We start from the raw sequence: 15,900 nt of genomic DNA, 5'->3' as shown, positions 1-15,900 counted from the left end.
GACAGAAAGTACAAAAAGAAAGGATGATCATATATACCTGAGTAGGAAGGCTTTACATCTTCTAGACAAGAAGCAGCATTATGTTTTCTGTGAAAAATGTCCAAAAGTAGAGAAAATGTTCCTTGTTGTTGCTTTCTTAGTTTAGTTTCTGGGAGAGACTATGAATTATTCAGTGGCTTTGGGGATCATTCTGATGTCTAATTGTGGCAAGGACATTTGCTGCTGTGACAGGGAAGATTCTGAAACCTCTTTTGAGGATAAACATAGCAATGCTGTGTCTATATCTATACATATATATATAGAACAGACTCCTGCCAAGAACATAAGCTGTCTGATGTTCCTGGCAGAATCTTGCTCAGCACCCAGCACTGTTGGGATTCCCCACAGAATGGTGTAAGGCTTGTGGTGACCCCTTGTTCTGAGATTGTGCTGAGCTTGGCCCCATCTGGGATGTCATTGATGTAAGCTTTGGTTATGGGCCCAACAGGCAGAGGAGCTGAATAAAATTTTCATGCAAGAGAAACCAGGCTCATTCTAGTCAGTTTTTGTAAGTGGTGGGACTTTTCTCTCCTTTAGTCAGCCTGATGAGGAAATATCTGCCTTCCACATGTTGGGTGTTACTGGTAAAGAAATGATAGTCAAAGAAAATGTGTTCCTCCAACTCTGCCATTCCCAAGGAAGTAAAATGAAAAGGAAGTTACTTTTTCCTGCATTTAAGGCCTCAGGTTTCAATATCACCCCCACAAAAGGAGAGGCAGTGTTAAACAAAAACTTTCTGTAGTTTTTAGTCATGGAAGTATTAGGTGCAGGCCAAGACCTGTATTATTGTGCTGATGCTGATAATGGGGGCTCCTTATCAAGCACAGATCTTGAATTGGTCATGGGATGTTTGAGTTGGACCTACACCAAACCTGACAGCTCTAGAAAGCTGAGGTGAGAGCTTTTTCTGATACATGGTGGCCTGATGTAGAGAGTATCAGTTCTCAGCATGGATTCAGAGAGTTCTCCCAATGTTCCGCACATGTAGAAAGAGAAAGTAGATGTAGTGATTAGGAGCATGCAGAGCTCAGAGGTGTTACAAGGCCTGCTGTGCATTCTGGCATTCACTGAAGTTCCTGGAAGACAGAAATTGTAACATTGTATTTTCATAATGTTTTAGTTGCTGTAGGATAGCTATTAACAGAGGATGTTAGCTTGAGACTCTTGTTCACTTGTCATTGCCTTAGCCCCTCTCTGGCCCTGTGTGACCTTCCAGAACCCTCAAAAGTTGGTGATTAAGCTGATACATGGATACTTCCAAAGTATTTTATTTTAACTTCAATTCTTACCTAAATGGATGCATTGATCTTTCTAAGTGTTGCTATGGTATGATTTCTGTGTAACACTAACATAATGTTCCTGAAATTTTTAGACCTATAAACCAGAAAGACTTAATTGCTGCACAGAGTTTTTAATAGCATTTCAGGGACTTGCATACCTGGAGTCATAAGGACCATATAAGTACATGATAATATTTGTAAGAAGCAGAATACAGGTAGAAAAAATATGGTGAAGTTCCTCAGGAATTTGTCTGAGGCTGATTATATAATCAGTTCAAGAATGACACAAAATGTACAAATGTGCTAATGAAAATTGCTGATGGAAAATATTTGGGAGTTATTACCATGAGAAAAAAGTAGTGGACTGCATATGAGAAACCGGATGACCTTGAGGATATAAATAATATAGCTAGGCTGAAATTCAGTAGCACAAAGTACAACAGGATGCTTATAAGAACTAATAATTTACACCAGAAGTTCTGTCAGCTGGGTGTTCATCAACCTAGAAATTAATTATAAGGAAAAATATCTTGCATGCTGGTTGATCAGAGGAAGTTTGTGAAGTCCTAGCTCATGCATGCATGAAAACACCAAATGTGTTCCAGGGCTTATCACTTGACATACTTCTGAGGCTTCATGTGGAGTATTGTATCACCCATATTCATGGATGGCAAATTGTGAGTGGACCACAGGTGGAGGTGAGCTGCTGGTCTCATCATGTCACCATTGTGGATGCTTTGTTAGAAGACACTGGCAAATGTGGATAGTTAACACTAATAAAATGAAAACTATGAAAGGGTGTAACTCTGTTAACAAAAACATTCCAGGTGGAAGATCTGTCAGGGATTATATTTAAGATATAGGACAATGTTGGAGGAAGAAAAAGCAGTTATCAGCTACTCATAAGTGAAGCTGGGCTGGTTACTAAGAGGAGGTTCCTATTTATTAGAACAGTAAGTTCTGGAATAATATTTCAGGAAAGGAATGCATTCAAAACTCTAGTTTGTTTAAGATGAAACTTAAAATTCTACACAACATATTAGGACATTTCCTGTGATAGGAAGGGAAATCTGTTGCTGACACGAAAGCAAATCTGCTCATATATCCTTATGAAAAGCTTCTAGCAACTGTGGGGAAAACAATGAGGAAGAGCAGAGGCTGGGAGAGCAGAATGTTTGAGGATAAGGTTTGGACCAAGAGGACAATGAACAGAATTAGGCAGAGCTTTCAGCAGTTTCTCTCATGACAGATGCATATACTAAAGTGGCTGCTATTGTGAGGGAATGAGAAGCTATGTGTCCCTCCCAGTCCTCTCCTCAGTTCATGCTTACAGCTTCCCAACATGTTCAGCCAGCTGCACAGCAGATTTTGCTGATGTTCCCTCATTCCTCAGTGGTGCCTTGCTCAATGAAATTTGGCTTGTATCCCTGAGCTAGCAGGGGAAGAGCTCACTTTCACAGATTTAATTCTTTCATTTCTAATGGGAATTACAGGGCCTTTGTTATAACTCTGGCACCAGTACCAAGCCCTTTGTTTATTTTATGGTCTGTTGTTGTGGTGTTCAAAATGTTTGTGAAAACAGAGGCCCAGTAGAGCCTTGAATTTGTTTTAAAAATATGGTTTTGCTGATGTCCATGTTACTGGCTTTTAGAGGAGAGTAACCAAGGCTGTAAAAGGCAGGAAGAACATTCCATTTTTAGAATTTATCTTAGAGAGTGTGTTCTGTCTTTTGTACCTCCTGCAATACCTACCACACCCCATCTTGGTGAACTGAAGGTCAGCTTCAAAATGCTGAGGGGGTGAAGGGGTTCTCCTTTCTTTGAGCTTCAGCATTAGTGCACTTAGGGGGACCTTGCTGACTACTTTTGTTCATAAGCTGTGCCTGACTGCTGTAACTCCTCCCATTCCTATTCTGAAGATAACTGATTGATTCTTTTTGTCCCCAGCAAAGTACAAGCTCGTACAGCTTTCTCTGCCTATCTACGGCACGTTCAGCTCCGACTGCTGAAGGAGGCTGGCGAACAGATCCAGAATCCTGCCTGGGCTGCCAAAGAGAATGAGCAAATGGTAAGAAGCTCTGTGTTGGCCAGACTGAGAAGCCAAGTTGGAATCTACCTTGAGAGTTTTGAAGTCAGTTCCTATTCTTGCAAGTACAGAAGTCCAACTGAGATGATGGTTGTTTATCTTTGTCTAGCTGCTAGTGCTGTATTTTTAATATACCGATGTGGTAGGACTGCTAACAGACCTCAGAGCAATGACAGACAGTTCTTAATGACTAGATTCTGTTGATATTCAGGCTGCTCAGATCTCATGTTGAGATTTCTGCTCTTGAATTCTTCTCTAGAAGATTCTTTGAGAGAGTTTGTCAGGATCTGGTTAGTGCTGCATTAAAGAAAGCCTTCATCTATTCAAATAGAACAGGTACCCAGTTAAGTTTTTTCTCTTATGTACTGTTGTAATATATCTAGACATCTTTGTTTATCAATCTTACTTGCATTCTAAATAGAGGAAATTAAAGTAAAAGCCACTGGGAAGAGAAAGCAAAAGTGATAGACTTTTCTAGGCAGTATTTTGAAGTCCTGTGTTTGATATGTGTGCATTTTAAAAAGCGCAGCAATCCCCAGATCCTTTCACAAGCCTTCCTAAAAGAGCTTTGTACAGTAGGCTCTTGAGCTTTCTGCATATATTCTCACTGAGTGTTGTTGCAGGGAAAATGTAGTTCCGAGATAAAATTGTATGTCAAGAATGATCATTCAACTCAGTGGAAAATGTTACCTCTGCTCTTTCCAAGTGGAAATTAAAACGGGCTTTTTGAGAGTCACTTTGTCTGCTGTACTGTAAAGAATAATGTTTAAAATAACAGATCAAACCAGCCTGGAGTAATGGCAGTGAGAGGCGAGCTGTGAAATCCAATAGTTTGGCTGTGAGGCTGCTCATTTATGCATTAGCAGAGCTCCTAAGCAAAAGCAAATCCAGAGGCAGGACAGAAAGGGTTCAAAACACCCACAGGATGCGTCTTGCCTTGGGATCTGCCTTGCCATATGTTTCCCCCACCAGAGGTCTAACAGATATGGTGAGGGACTGGAATTACATGGCTGTAGAGGTAGACCTCTAGTGCTGTAGAGAATGTGGCAATAGTATGTAGTTGGAAAATAATGAAATGGGTCTACCCACTGTAGTGGAGATATCTGACCAAGATCCCATTTCCTGTGGTGCTGCTGAGAGAGTTTTATGTCAGTGCGCTTTTCCACAGGCCGCCTTTAACACATTGCATGTGGGTTTTTGGAAACATTCTCCTAAGATACTGGACTTTACAGGTGTGTCACTGCATTTTGCTGATTAGTTATTTTTTTTCCTTTATCTGCTATGCTTTTGAGACAAACACTTCCTAAGTGTTCAAAATTCTTACCCACTTCAGGCAAGATACCCCACTGTTTTTCTCTCCCACATTGGATTTATAGGGCTGTAGTAAAAGTGCATATTGCAGGATGCTTTTGCCTGCCAGTTTCAGCTCACTTTCTCGGGACAATGTGTTTAGCTCCTGCCAGTCCTTAGCTGCTGTAGTACCTCTATTCTATTCTCCCCACACCTTGCAGATAGCACGTTGTTAACTCCATCTCTTGCTTGCAGGACCTCATCATCCGCTTTCTGAAGCGAGCAGCCAGCAACCTCCGTCCGTCCCTGAGGCTGCTGCTCCCCAGCCGTCACGTAGGACTGACAGATCGGCGGCGAATCCTGGCTCGCCAGCTGGGCGAGTTCATCATCTGTTACAACAAGGTGACTTCTTGCTGAAATTTTCTTTGGTTCCTCTTTTCTTCTTACAAAGTGTTTCGTGCAGGCTGTTTCAAAGGCACCCTTCTGTTATTTACATGATCTGCTTGCAGCTGTGCATCCAACAATGGTACTTTGTTGAAATTGTCAGATAGACAACAATATTATTACATAATATGTGCAGGCCAGTAATTATGTGCATAAAAAGAAGTGCTGAAATGAAGTGGAATTTAACTGGCAGCGTGCTTTTTCTTTGCCTTGTCTTTGATTCTAATGCTTTGCAATGCCTTTTCCAATTTTTATTTTTATGGGGCTTCTTTAAATATATTTTGTTTTATACAGAACAGCATGAAATATGTATTTTACGATTTACTTGGTACACCGAGGACTGCTACATATCTATAGTAATGTACTCCGCACGCTCAGTGTAAAGGAGTTGTGGGTTGTAATTGAAATAATTTTCACATCTTTAGATGTAGGTGGTGTTGTTCTTAGCATAGTGGTTTCAACCTAATCTTTGTCCTGCGAGGACAGCTTCCCCTTTCCTTTGCCCCCTAGCATTTCTTCAGTGTTAGAACAAGGGTAATTGAAATTCAGCTTTCAGAGGCAGCTGCACAGAGGCCTTCAAGCTTCTACTCGTTAGGAGAGGATGTTCACTTCTGTTGCCTTGTCAGAACTGGCATCTGGTAATTTGATCTGTCTAATCAAGGTTGGTATTGAACCAAATCTGTTCCAGGGAGTGCCTTGTATGCCTAATGCTCACTGAAGTACTCTGTTAGGAGGAACCACAAAGCACTTGGGTGGCTCTGTGGTGAGTGAAGAATGCAGCTGCTTTGGATATAATTTCCACTCAAATTGTATTCAAACATTAGGATTTTCTGCTAACTCTTGAGTAAATTCACAAAATAAAGCTGTGTAACTGGTAATAAATCAGTGCATAAACATATTTTCTCAGTTAAAACAAGTGAGAACATATCTCTTGAGGTTTCAGAGTGTATGTGTTTAAGCCCTTGAGAAACTGTTAGACTGTGAGGTTTTTTGATTTCTGATTCCAACATACAGACTTCTTTCATTGACTTGTATCTTCAGATTTAATATGAATAGATTTAATATATTAAATGGCAAATTTAGTACTTACCATTGTATATCATCTATAATGACACAGAAGAATGCAGCTCCAGCAAATTAAGTAAAACCAATCACATATGATTACGTTTTCTGAAGTAGTAAATGCTAAAGATGTCCCAAACTGGCTTTTTCTTCCCTGTCTTGAATTATGTTTCAAAATATGTATCTGACCCTTTTTTCCTGGGAGTGCTCAGGGTAACAGCAGGAAGAAATGAAGCGGAGGTCAAGTCTGGTCAGATAAAGTTTTTGAGCTGGTACTGGTATTTCAGATAGGTCTGAAGGTTTTCCTAATGAACAGATATGTTCGTATCAGTCCAACCTCTAGTGCCAACCTGTTGTACTGGTGTAAAATAGACCATTTGTATCTGGAAATCTTGCTCCCATTTTCACCCACAAAGGCTTACCATTTATTCCAGTTTATTTCAGAATATAAGCACATTTGCCATAGGCTGTACTGTTTTACTTTCTTAGTCTTTGCTGAAGCAGTGGGGCTTTGGTATGTGTATAAGCCCTCAATTTGTTGTTTGACAGAAGAAATTAACTCAAGAGAACTGCTAGTTTATAGTAGAAAATCTGTTGATTTTTCTACAGATATCCTTCAGTTTCTTTAAGATTAATTTTATACTTTTTCCCTCATTCTACCTGTCTACTCTTGGGACAAATGCACAGACAAAAACTGTTGGGAGGAGCTCTGTGGCAGAAACAACAAAGTGGAGAGGGGACCTGATATCTGTGAAGAATTATTTTAATTTTTTTTCTGTTCCATACTTCTTATGTTCTAGCAAAGAGTGTAGTTCAAGGAACAACATATTTTTGAAGACTTGACCAGCAAATCATTTGTGTCAGGTGGAGGAATGGACTCTAGTGTATGCTTAGGATGCTGTATCTGGGGCTCTCCATATTTATTCATGTTGTTGCATGTAGCAATGTTCTTTTTTTCTTAGATCCTATGGAATTGGTTTTTGTATTCTGGGAGCTGTAACTATGCCATGGAAAATAAAGACACTTACTGATACTGCTTCTTAACAGGAAACAGAGCTGATGGTTCAGAAACAATCAAAAAAGAAGCAGGAAGAGGAGGGGGGAGTGAATCCTCAAGATTTTCAGAGCTTTATTGCCAGAGCAAGGTAGGAATAGATTTTGTTGCCCTTGATAAATGATCTTTCAGCCTTGAAACATTGTTCTAAAGATGATTTGATTGATCTAAAGCCTCTACATGCCTTTATTAACTGTAAGACCTGTTCCTGCTGGGGGACAGAGAGCTTGTCTTCTCTTGTCTCTCTTCCAGCAACCAAACACTTGTAACATCAGCATCTGGTGCATAGGGAAGAACATACAATAGGTGTTTTGACCATTAAGTAACTTCCCAAAGGACAGCAGTGGTTACCCTGGCCTGTGTAAATTTCAGACTGCTGCTGGTGAGTTAATGGTGTCCTCTCTTGTGATGCTGGACCAAGTAAGGCAGTACTTTAGAAGGAGAATGAAACTAGAACTGCTGCTCACATGATCTTGAGCTGCTGTGGTTGAACAGTTGTTACAGCTCTGACTCAAGTTGCTGCTCTCAGAAACAAATCTCATGCTTGCTGCCTCTTCAGGAATTTTCCAGGTCTGGAGTCTCTGAGATGAGCAAGGAAGGGAGTTAGGTCTCTTATTTGGTCTGCTAAGGCAGTTCAGTTCAAGCAGTTACTTTCACAATGGAAAAGCAGCATTTTCTATCATTGCACTTTATCTGCTTTAAACTTTAAAAAGTCTGGTAAGAAGCATATTTTGAAAATAGTTGAGTATTCCTTAGGGCCTGTAGCATTGTATGAAAAACAATGGTATTATAACTATCTAACTATGGAGAGGTCTGAAGTTATTCAGTGAACCACAATTATGTTTTCAAAATCTGATTCTTGAGGACAAAAAGCAATTCCTCTTGACTCCATTGTTTGGCCTATATATGACATGCCTATATAGGCAAGAACCCCTGTCAATATCTGGACAGAGTTTACCTTCCTTTTCAATGTTCATTTTCTTATTTCTGTGGAGATTGATGGTCACTTCTTTTGTGTGACTGCTTATTAAAGTGTTCTTTCTTTTTCTGTTTGGATAGCACTAACAGTGAATGATTACAAGTGGGTGGTAGCTGAGGCATCCTAAGTAAGTTCAGGTGGTTTCACAGTCTGTCTTGATACATTCTTATGAATACAAGTATTTTACCTTTTGCTAATATAATTGATGGAGTCGTTACTGCAACAGATTTACAGGATTGCAGAAGAATTTTCAGATAAAGATGCCTGACTGCCATACACCATAGGATCTACTGCTCTTGCTAGAAATGCATGTTATGTGGGCCCAGGCTTTCGGGTCTCTGAGCATTCTGGCCACAAAATATCTGTTGTGTCTTAGGCAGGTAATTTTCCTTTTTGTAATGGAAATGTTAAGAGATAGCTGCATGGAACAGAACTGCAGGTTCTTCTGTTTTGATGTTATTGGCTGATGCACAGTCTAGGCTGGGGCTGGAGATTTTTGCTGGGTTTTCTGAGTGACATAGAATAGTTTACCAATGATCAGGCAATTTCTAGGGATGATCTTTCTGCTTCTTATGAAGTATGAGGTGTGTTTGAAAACTCTGATATCTGACACTACATGGCGTGGTGCTTCAAACTTGAACCAGTGAGCAAGTAATTTGGAGCCAAGCAAAGGGTATAGATTTCCCCTTCAAGTGTTCATTCTGCAGTGCAGTGAATGCAGCAGTGGAGAAAATGGGTAATAAATGTTGCTGCTTAATTGAGATGGTCTCATTGACTCTCTAACTTTGATATCTCATGGATGTCATTGTGTTTAGTTGTATGTATGCTATGACCGCTGATTCTAAACGTCCTCAGTGCATTGTAAAAACACATACATACTGGTAAATTCATTTAAAAGCTTAAAGAACCTTTCCACGTACAACTTCTCATTCTTTATTTCCCCTTCACTTCTATTCTGGGAGGAAAGGTGAAGTTTGGATCTTCAGGGCATGCTGCAAACTTCAGTGTATCAGCTTTAGCCATGGTTTTTACCAAAGCTTAAGCTAGCTAATACTAGTTACAGTTGTGATATTCAGAGGATATTTTGAAAGATTCTAACTGCTGCTCTGCTACTTTATATTCCTGTTACATTTTCTTGTAGTGTTGATGGCACTGTAATACTTGCTTTGGTGTTTGCCCTGCCATACAGCTACTTGCTGATGCTGAGGTAACACTATAAAGCAAAAGGGAAAGCATACCAAACAACCAGAACTGTAGCTTGCACAAGCTCTAATAAGAATGGCCAAGTAACTGATATTGGTTTGGGACCAATAGATCCCCAACAGGATCCTGGGGCTGTCCCACTTTGTTCTTGTAAGGAAAATGAGAAACATATGCAAGTTTTGTGAGTTTCCCAAAAATATTGACTGCTCTGGTTGTCCTGCAGTTTTGGCTTTTGCCTTCTTTCCTCTTCTCTCCCTGCTGCTGAACAAAAACTACTAATGGTGACTATAAAACAGAGGCTGACCTGAATTCTCTCATGAGAAAATAGCTGCTCGTTTTAAAGAGCACCTGCAGAAGACTGATAAATTTAGCTGAATGGAATCTCTCAGGTTGAGCTCATCTCCCCAGATGTGTTCGAAGTATTCACTTGCTCTTTATTTATCCTGGGAAGGCTCCTGAATGCCTGGAATTTCCTACTGCATAAGAAGATGGTATTTTAGTGGGAATCTCAAGTTTAACCAGGGCATGTTGCCTTCCTTCTGCTCTTAGCCTGTAGAACTGAGCAAATCATTAGCTTGTTTAGTGTCACCTTTTTTTTTCCCCCACTCCACTCTTCAGTTTCCTTATCATTTATTGTCTTAGATTGTTACATGAATGCAGAAAAGTTTAGCGTCCTCACTCTACATCCATTCTTCTTTCCTTGTTGCAGTGAAAGCGACCTGGAGGAAGTACTGACTTTTTACACACAGAAAAACAAATCAGCAAGTATCTTCCTAGGAGCAAAATCCACAACCATAAAACACAGCAACAGCACTCTCCAATTAGAGAAGCAGCCCCAAGGTGGTAAGTTTTGCAGGCAGGTCTGAGATGATGTTTCCCAGACAAATCTAGTTTAACTTATGTCTGTGAAAAGAGAACAACCTCTCCACAATATTACTCAGGTTTTCTGAGGTTACATATAATTCTGGTTTGGTTTTTTTTTTTTTTCTTAGCTCAGTCTTATATGAAGACTAGAGTAACTTCACTCCTGTCTTCTTTTCCTGAAATGAAATGGGTTGAACTTTGACTGGTATTTATAAGGAACTAGATATGGCAGTTCATGATCGAAATGAGAATGTGCAAAGTGAAGGCAGTAAGAATTGAACAGAGAATCCTGAAATCAAAGAGATGAATGAAATCAAGATCTTAAATTTTGCTGCCTGCAGTGAGTGTATCCATTGGAGGGCAGAGACTGTATATTTGAGCCTAATTAGGCACTCTGTGGAAGAAGAGTGTGCTAGCCATATGTATCTAGTAGTCCATGCTACTATACATGATGACAGCATAATTGTCATCAATGAAGTTTTGTGGTCTACAGGAAGTATTAGCAATAAAGTCAATCACAACAAGGGTTAATTCTGCAACATTGTTCTAGTGATTTGCAGTGTTCTACTTCCTAACTTCTTGATTTTGTTATAGAGCATCCTGAGATGATGAAAAAAATAAAAGGCGATCACCCCAAAAGTTCAGTTGCAGATTTGTCTGGAGAAGGAGCACTAAAAGGCTGTAAACCCAAAGAAGCTAAATCAAGCTGTAAGTGAACTGACTTAAATAAAAAAAAAAAAAAAGAAAAAAAGACTGCATATACTGTTTTATACTGTTTTGAAGAAAGGTTGGAACCTTTGGGTTCAAACAGAGATCTGAATGCCCAGTTTGTGCTTTTAAACACAAGAGAAGGTACTGTAGAGTAGGTAGTGAGAAAGAGTTAGCCCCCCCTCCCTGGGGGGGGTTGATCTAGATATGGCAGGCTTTGAAAGAAGGTATTTATCATGTAGAGCCTCTTCTTGTCTCTGCTGGTAGATGAGGTCATTTTGGCTTCAGTGGGTCTGAATGCAGGCATTTGATGTGTTGATATTATCAAAGGACCTAAAAAGCAGATTTTCCTCATATAGTATGTTCATTATCTTTGTATAGTTCCAGAAGGACTCCCCTTCTCCTTAAATGCTGAAGTGAAATTACCTCAGTGCAGCCCTCCTGGTGCTTCTTCCTCTGTTCCTGGTGCCACGTTCCAGAGAAGTACCAGTTCTTGGATGCCATCTCAGCCTGCAGCCTCTGAAAATCCAAAGGTGTCTGGTCAGCCTTCATTGCTGCCTCCTCCAGCTGGTCCCAGACTGATTCAGTCCCCACCCCCACTACACTCCTTGCAGAGCGCAGCTCCTGAGAGCTCTTCTGTCCTCACAAACTCAGTGTCCACTGAGACTTGTAGCCTTGCAGGGTTGCATCGCCGTTCTGGTAACTACACCATTGGCCCATTCTCATCTTTTCAGAGAGCTGTTCAGATCTACAGCCAAAGATTGTCCCAAATATCCTCTGCAAAAGTAGGTGAGTGCTCTGGGATTCATAATAACATGCTAGTTCAGTGCAGAGACTGTGTAATTTGTGTTGTGGAGTAGGTAGAAATTTACATTTCCAGAATTGATTCTTGTTGGATGGTGCTAAATTTCTTACAGAAAGCAGAACAGGATGCAGCCCTTGTTAGGCAGATGCCCTTTTATTGACCAAATGAACAGGCAATCATAGAATCATTTGGATTGAAAAAGACCTTTCAGATCACAAAGTCAAACAATTAATGCTACCAAGTCCAGCATTAACCAGGTCCCTAAGAGCTGTGTTTACTCCATATCTTTTAAACCTTTGTGGTTTGTGACTCAGCCACTTCCTAGCAGCCCGTTCCAGTGCTTGACGACCCTTTTGGTGGAGAAATTTTTCCTAATATTCAGTCTAAATCTTCCTTGATACAACTTGAGGCCATTTCCTCTTGTCCTGTTGTTTTTTATTTGGGAGAGGAGGCTGACCCTTACCTCAGAAAACCTCTTTTCTGGTAGTTGTAGTCTCACCTCAGCCTCGTGCTTTGAACTCAGCCTTTGAACTTGTTCAACAAGAGCTGCAAAATTAAGTATTGCATATTTTCTTTATTATGTTACTGATCTCATCTATCTTTAGAGGGTTTAATGTTGTTATCATTAGCAGAAGTCCTGTCTCAGTCTATGTGCTGTTCTTAGTTCTCTGGTAATCTTGTAATGAAACCTCGTAAGTGTTGAATACTTAAAGGTGTGTCAAGACCTCCAGAAAAAAAGGATCTGAATGAATCATTACAATATCTCATTCTCTAGGGTGTTTTAGCACTGTCATATCCAAGGGTATCCCAAAACCAAGATTTAGAGATCTATCATGGTGTTGTAGTAGTCATTTAAGCAATGCAGCTTTAGAGTGTAAAGAGCCTGAAGCGTAGTAGAAACTGTAGGAATTTGCATGCAGACTGTAATTTATTTGGAAACTTTTGGGAACCACATACAGGCTAACAGCTGTGATACTGATAATATTATTTTTTGGGGGGGGATTTTGATGGTATTTATTTGTTCTAGGTTGTGTATTGGGGTCAGCACATGTTTACTAGGGTTGCTGTATACATATTGACAATTCAAGCATTAGAATACATCTTACTTCCCAACTGTGGCTTACTTAAAGAGATCCATTTGTTTTTAAGGAAAAGCTTTACAGATTTAACTTGGGTAACAGCTGCCAATGTCTCTGGAATTGGGTGCCATTAGATACATTGTAATAAAGAGAATACAGGTTTGGAATTGCTAATTGTTCATTTGGGCAATACCCACGCAGAATAGGTGTATTCTGTATTCTTCTTGGTGTCTTATCTGCTTTTGTGTGTCTGATCAGCAGACTGAGAGTCTGGCACATTGCTCATGAAGCGCGTTGCAATGTTTGTTTGGTAGGTCTCCATCGCAGCTCCAGCGGGCAGTGTGTGGGTGCAGCCAGGATGCACAAAGATGCAGAACAGACTGCCCAGGGCAAACGCCACGGGCCCGGGGTGGCAGCAGCAGAACTGCAGCAGGTGGCAGAAAAGCAAGCAGCCTGCCAGTATTCCCCACCAAGCCACGTCAGTCTCATTACACAGCAGGTATGTAAGCACTGAAGTAGAGTCCCTGTGCGAGGGAGAAATTTGTTACAGGCTTCTGTATGAGCACGGGGCTGGGCTGAGATATGCTGCATGCAGTAAATCTCATGAAAATTCATCTTTGTCCTGTTGTTTCAAAGTGTTTACAGTCACCAAAGCTTTGATATTTCTGTGAAGTCGACAAGGATGTCTTGAAGTCATTTTATAGGAGAAAAGGCAGAGGATTAGAAAATACGTTACAAAAAATGGAATCCATGCTTTGTCTTACTAGACAATAAACCAAACTCAGATTTGTGCTTCCATGCAGTTTGCTTCCTTGTTCCTCCAGTGTGTTATCACAGTTCTGGCAATGAAAGTCTGCAGAATGGGTTCTGATGTAAATTCTCTATTCCAATAATACTGTAAGGACAGAATTAAGTACTTACTAGCATGGGGAATGATAATCCTTTTGTCAAACATGGTGATACATGATTGAGTTCTGGTAGCATTCCACTTGGCTTCATATTTCATGTTGAATTATGTCCTAAATGGCTACACAGAAACATTTTTTTGGCTTTATAGTATGCTATAGTTGAACTCATCAAAGGTGTTCAAGTTGAGCACTTCTCAGTTAATTAAATGGCCAACTGCACATTTTCTAGCATAGACACTTTGCCTTGGACAGCCATTTTTTTGCTCTTTACTTGCTGGAGGCAAACAATTTGAATGTCTTAGTTTGATTCTTATATTTTAGAATTACTGTTTTAATGGTTATGTTTTGCTGAGTTTTCTGAGGCATGTTTGATAGTCGCAACAGCTGCTGGTATTTGCTTCTCTTCACTTCTTTCAATTTTATTAGTATGTTTAGATTTTGAATAACTAGTTATGCTATTGGCAATATATTTCAAAATCTGGGGTACATTTATAACTTTAGGAAGCTGAATAGATTTTTCTTTGCAGATAGGCCTTTAATTTTAAAAGGATATATCAAATAATAAAGTCCCTTCTTGTTGCTGGACTCAGGAGAGACTGTGGGCACTGGCTGTACTGGTGATGCTGAAGCCTGGTCTTGCATAAGACCAGATCCTATTTAGACAATTTGTTCTTGTTTGCTTATCTAATAATACTCAGTCTGGTTCTCAGCTGGTTTTAAGTGAAATGTTGTCAGTAAAACTGTTCAAAAACTTTGATAGTGAAACATTTTCATTCAGGAAATGCTGATTTGTTGAAAGCTACATATATGATGGAAACTGTCTCCTTGGATAAAAGTTACTATCTAAACAAATACTTGGGAAAAAATTGAAATATATCTATTTCATTTCAGTCTTTCCAGAAAAGAACTTTGAAAAATAACTTCATAGACTTTTTCCCCTAAAATCATTCATTACACATTCTGCTTCAACTGTTGTGGTTTGTTAGGTCTCTGTAACAACCCGATGTGTCTTCTTGCAGCCATTTCTGTAGCTGCAAAAATGAAATTATTTTAAAACTACTGTATTCCTACCATGGCTAGTTACTCCTAGATAAATTAGGAACTATAAAAGGGGGAGTTAAGAGGGGAATTTGGAAAGATCTCCATGGGAAGGCCAGTGCAGTTTCCTGAGTACAGCTGTGTTGGGTGGCAAAGGAGCATACTCTGGTGGCAGCTGAACCCTGTTTAGCCAGCAGACAAGTCAGTCTGTGTAGGTATACTCAAGAATGAAAGTGGCTGTGAAGTGCATGTGTAGCCTGGAAATGCAGTAAATGTGTCTGCATTGCTTTTGCTTCTGGGTTCTTTCAAGATACTTTCCCACAGAAGAGGTGGGAATTGGATAGTAGGAAAATGATGGTGCTAATTTGCTTTGCAACCAGCAAACAACGGACACTCAGCTCCTAGCAGACACTGCTGATTTTCTGACTCTGCTATATTTTGTATTCAACTATGCAGAGTTTGCACAGGCTTTGTTTCAGTAGTGAAATATAGAAATGTGTTGGGCTATGTCTTTGTCATCTTCTGTAATCATGAAAAAGGTCAGTGTAGAAAGGAGTTCATAACCCAATGAGAAGTTTAGAGCTGGATTTCTATCTGACAGAATTTCCTTCCCGACCCTCTGTCCATTCAGTTCTAGATATCTGCTCTCTACTGTGATTTTTCTGGCCATGTTTTTTAAATAATGCCTTTGGAAAGATGAAATCTGAATCTAAAGTTTGCTTAGTATGAAAATTTGGATTTAGTCGAGAACAGTGTTTAAGGCAATCTGTTTCTTCGGTACTGAATTTATGGCACATAGCAGTTTCTAAGCTGAGACCGTTATTTTTAAGCACACTTGAAGCAGTGATGTTTTGGAAGGTTCAGAGGTAGCTGCAAGGCCCAGTGTATCATAACTAAAGCATGCAGTTACTACTTTTGCCTTTTTTTTTTCTTTCACATGGACACATTTTGCTCTTCTGTCAGTCATTAAAGAGTCATTCTGATTATTTTTTGATCCAGCCTGGATTTTAAATCCTGTCTTGCAAGAAGGGCCCAGGGGTTTTGTGAGAACACAGGGCTGCC

General features: G+C 39.9%; 1 protein-coding gene across 1 annotated transcript in view; it reads left to right on the top strand.

The window, feature by feature from the left end:
* TTLL5 (tubulin tyrosine ligase like 5) overlaps positions 1 to 15,900 on the top strand; it is a 122,479-nt gene that overhangs the window by 44,238 nt on the left and 62,341 nt on the right. Inside the window, exons 23-29 of the mRNA XM_084207248.1 lie at positions 3,266 to 3,386; positions 4,950 to 5,096; positions 7,248 to 7,345; positions 10,146 to 10,279; positions 10,895 to 11,008; positions 11,390 to 11,797; positions 13,207 to 13,391. Coding sequence (XP_084063374.1) covers positions 3,266 to 3,386; positions 4,950 to 5,096; positions 7,248 to 7,345; positions 10,146 to 10,279; positions 10,895 to 11,008; positions 11,390 to 11,797; positions 13,207 to 13,391 — 1,207 coding nt within the window. The remainder of the gene's footprint in view (positions 1 to 3,265; positions 3,387 to 4,949; positions 5,097 to 7,247; positions 7,346 to 10,145; positions 10,280 to 10,894; positions 11,009 to 11,389; positions 11,798 to 13,206; positions 13,392 to 15,900) is intronic.

Source organism: Fringilla coelebs, assembly GCF_963513975.1.
Source record: "Fringilla coelebs genome assembly, chromosome: 6".
NCBI classification, from domain to species: domain Eukaryota; kingdom Metazoa; phylum Chordata; class Aves; order Passeriformes; family Fringillidae; genus Fringilla; species Fringilla coelebs.
Note: the sequence above shows the minus strand (reverse complement) of the source record. Positions and strands in the feature narration are given on the sequence as shown.